The sequence below is a fragment of the Trichogramma pretiosum genome, unplaced genomic scaffold (genome assembly GCF_000599845.2).
Source record: "Trichogramma pretiosum strain Unisexual culture from Peru unplaced genomic scaffold, Tpre_2.0 scaffold33, whole genome shotgun sequence".
In the NCBI taxonomy this organism is placed as follows: Eukaryota; Metazoa; Arthropoda; class Insecta; order Hymenoptera; family Trichogrammatidae; genus Trichogramma; species Trichogramma pretiosum.
Window position 1 is genome coordinate 1,463,749 of NW_019641610.1, and position 4,438 is coordinate 1,468,186.

At 39.5% G+C, this 4,438-nt stretch overlaps 1 protein-coding gene across 1 annotated transcript; it reads left to right on the forward strand.

The window, feature by feature from the left end:
• Window positions 1-207: 207 nt before the first annotated feature.
• On the forward strand, window positions 208-3,038 carry LOC106648849 (ankyrin-1-like). The gene has a single exon (XM_014365980.2). The coding sequence runs from the start codon at window positions 413-415 to the stop codon at window positions 2,801-2,803; it is 2,391 nt and encodes a 796-aa protein (XP_014221466.1). The 5' UTR covers window positions 208-412; the 3' UTR covers window positions 2,804-3,038.
• The last annotated feature ends 1,400 nt before the right edge of the window (window positions 3,039-4,438 follow it).

The following is a 4,438-nucleotide window of genomic DNA, read 5'->3' on the forward strand; positions in this document are numbered from 1 at the left end:
GTTATCGTAGAAAACCACAGATAGTTATTATTGTTTACACGCGGTCAATCGTCAAATATTGTCATATACATTTGATGTTATTATGCTGGCACATATTTGTATCTTACAAGTGTGTGGCTTCAACAACTTGACGAGGTCTGTTTACGAGTTGATAAATCGTCGAATTCGTTCGTGTGTACAAGACACATTATAGTTCAGAATCTGACACTTGAGCACTGCCGCTGTCTACCACATGTCCAAAACGATCAGTGGTTTCGAGCACATGTTTTTTTTACATGGTCCATAGTGCGTGTGTAATCAGTACAAATTACTATGCAGAAGTGTAGACAAAGATTGACGATCGCATCGGCTGCAGTAGTAATTAAAAGTAAAAAATATTTTATATTATATGTATTTGAGTGTGGTGTGAGACATGGATCATCTCAACCAAGAAAATGTATTAAAATTGAAGAGCTTACGAGAAAAGGTCAATTGGAAAATCGAAAGAAGTCGAGATAACCTTCTCGAAAAACTCGTTTCCTTAATCAAAGATTGGAAAGGGCAACTTCCAAACCTCCAAGATATTTTCTGTCCCGAAGAAATTGATCAGCTTCTCTCGGATTGTGTAACTCGCAAATTCAGAGGCCGGTATTTAATTGCACCAAAACGAAAACAATTTATGGAGTTTGTAATCAGGACTGGTTACAAAGACAAGCCGGATGACGATCAAGACCACAAGCCATCGTCGCGTCGCTCCACACCAGTGCATATCGCGTTTAAATGCTTTCACGACTCATTGATCGTGCAAGATTTATTTAAAATATACAATCGATTCGACGTAAATTACACCGACGAGTCTGGCCTCACACATTTTCACGTGGCCTGTGCGTATGGTCTTGACGAAATCGTCGAAAAATTCCTCGAGCTCGGGCAGGATCCCAATTGCGTCAATCAAGAAACAGGTGATACACCACTTTTAGCTGCTTTGGACAATGACAATAAAGAAGTGGCACGATTACTGCTAAGAAGTGGCGCAGATCCGAACTTGGCAAACAAGAATGGAATTACACCTCTTCACTTCATTTGCCAAGAAGAAAGTCACATTGATAGTGACTTAACGAAAATGTTATTCGAACTGAGCGACGACAAATATCAGCCAGTGCAGATCAACGCCCAAAACAAGTTGGGTGACACACCACTGCACTGCATTACAAAACTGCCCTTTGCTCTGCCCGACTGTAAAGAAAAGATATTCGAATTCCTGCTTCGATTAGGCGCTGATCCGAACTTGGCAAATTCACAAGGATCTACTCCTCTGCATCTTATTTGCCAGAGAAAATATCGTGGCGATGACTTAGCAGAGCTATTCTTCGAGATCAACGACGACATCGATCAGACGATACAGGTCGACGCTCAGGACAAGTTTGGCAACACACCTCTATACGTGGCTCTGTACCACAGCAACAACAAGGTTGCCGAAATTCTGTTGAAAAGAGGCGCCGATTCAAATTTAGCCAATGCAGACGGATGGACTCCTCTGCACGTTATGAGCGAGAGAAACCGCAGTATTGGCTTGACAAAAATCTTATTCAAGCTCAGCAAAGCCAAAAATTGGCCCGTGCAGGTCAACGCCCGGGAAAAGTCTGGTAACACACCCTTACACAGTGCTCTAAGCTATAACAACCATAAGGTAGCTACATTGCTTCTAAAAAATGGCGCCGATCCGAATTTGGCAAACGAGGACGGAGAGACGCCTCTGCATATTATTTGCATGAGAAGCTGCGACGATGACTTGCTGGAGATATTCTTCAAAATCTGCAATGACACCAAGCAGACGGTGCAAGTCAACGCCCAGGACAAGTTGGGTCGAACATCGTTACACTATGCTTTGTACTACGGACACAAGAAGATGACCGAATCGCTGCTAAGAAGAGGTTCCGATCCGAATGTGGCTAACGAGAAGGGATCGACTCCTTTGCACGTTATAAGCAAGGCAAAACACGATAATTATGAATTGATGAAGCTATTCTTCAAGATCAACGACGAGAGGAAACAAAAGTTGCAGGTCGATGCCCGAGACAAGAAAGGCCGGTCAGCCCTTCAATGGGCCGTGGCGAATGTTTTGCCGGGTGTGGTTGACGTACTCTTGGATCACGGGGCTGATCTTCCCAGTTTTGTTTTTCCCCGTTCTAGCAATTTCAAAAAGTGTTTTAAATCGCATGGCATCGAAGACATTCAGTTTAAATTGAGATCAACGTCTGGCGCTGTGCCCGTCGTCGAATGCCTTGAGAAAAGAGGATACATAGTGGAACTAAGCGACGCCATAACGATAATGAAACTGTTCATAAATCAAGGATTATTCGCAAAGTCGGTGGATGTTGGAAACAATCGTTATGACGAAGAGGAGTTCGTGAACAAAGCAAAAGAAATAATGATAAATTCGAGCTTGTCGCTGTACAATCTGATTCGCTTACGACCCGAAGAGGCGGTGAAACTACTCACTTATACAGACTGCTTAGAGTTTTCAAGCTCCAAAGGGTTGTTGGAACTGCCTGAAGGACCAAAAGAGGCATGTACTGCGCATCTGTGCGAGATAATGTCAAGAGGATTTTTCCGGCGTTGGGCGCTGGAATCTTTTTGGAAACTCATATGGTACCGGCTACCAATTGAGTGCTGTGAGATGATCATCGAGCCGCTAATGAACGAAGATTTATGTAACATTTGCTTGGCAAATAAAAACCAAAATCTTGAGAACAGTAAAAATAATGTGATGAAGAATGTAAAAAAATGTAATAATCAAAGTCAAAAGATCTGCAAGGGCTAAAAAGAGCTCCAAAAAGCTATATGATTAAAAATAGTGAAAATACTTAAGGGTCTTTTTTTCGGTTATGAAATAAATAAATGGAACGATCAATAAGATGATTTGTGGCGTAGTCCTTAATGGCTGCAGGACCTAAGCTCCTGATATCTATAAGCATATTCGCATTACTTTTTATATCTGGCGTTTAACGCTATATATTTTCAATACCATTAAAATAAATATATTAAAAAAAATTGAATTCTGCTCAGCTACTTATTGTATGACATACGCATACTTTTCAAGGATAAAAAGAGAGGTACACCCATCGTAAGATTTGTATCTACTCAAAATTCTGCAATCGAGAATTTTGAAACTGTCATTAGTAATTTTATATTACTAATATGATTGCCGTTTTTAAAAATGTAGTTCAAACTTCGTGGTGCATTATATTTATTAAAATCAAACTTGACCTTAGTGACTCAAGTTTTCCATAAAGCATTCAAATTTTCAATAAGTAGTTAATTTCATAATTTCTCTACTAAACTCTTATCTTTTGCCAATATCACTAAGTTTAAATTGAGGATTAATCGCTTATCAATGATAAGTTGCATCAAAGTTAAGCAAAAACATTCAACTTTACAGAACTTGAACTTTTGTACTTATTTATCAACGTCTTGAAGGCGTGTATTTAGCAGAATACTCTTGATTATGAAGAATCTCAAAATTTTTTTGCATTTAAAATGCGTGACAAAGCGATAATGTATTTTTTACGCAAACACTATATATGACATTAAAAATTAAGAAGCTAGAACAAACCATTGCTTCGAGCACGAGGTGATCCATAAAAAATCGCATTCACCAATAAAAATTCTAGTCTCGCATCCGCAGTAGCGTTTATAAAAAAATATGAATTTTTACAAGCTCGACTAGACTGTCGACAAAATGACACGGATGCTCAGTCGCTCGATAATGCATCATATTTGCGTGACTAAAACGCTCCTATTTCTTCATGTACGAGGACGTTGCACTTGCCGACAATAATGCATCAGCTGCTGTACCAAAATCGAAGTATCTATTTAAGGGATAAGTTTTTGAGCTCGACGTTTTACGAACACGAAAAAGAGTTTTCTGCTAGAAGATATTTACGAAAAATTTTCCGAAAATCGTTCCCTCACTTTTTCCTCTAATCAACAAATCCTAAACTAAATATCAATTTCTTTGATTGAGTGTATAAGGTTTATGCATAATGCAAGGTAACGTTATCGCAGTAAATTAGTAGGCATGATTGATGCTCGCTCGTGTATCCGAGGTCACCTATATAAAGTCATATCGAGACGTGAGCGGCACGCAGTCAAGATGTGCGAGATAATTCGCCGAGTGTACCTTCGAGCTCGAGAGATTTACGCTCACAGTTCATCTGGACTGCGTCGCTGTATATAGAAACGCTCGATTCACATGCCGGCTGATCGTGATTTAAACGCGACAAGATAATCGTAGAAATTTAATCAAGGCTAATTTCTTTCGCATAAATTCAGAAATACGTTATAATCAATAATTACCGACCGAGAGATGTAAATTATCTTAGCTAGAGATATTCAGCAGCAATTGAAAGGATTTTCATCGGACACTGAACGCGAGAAAATAAGGAATTAACAATCA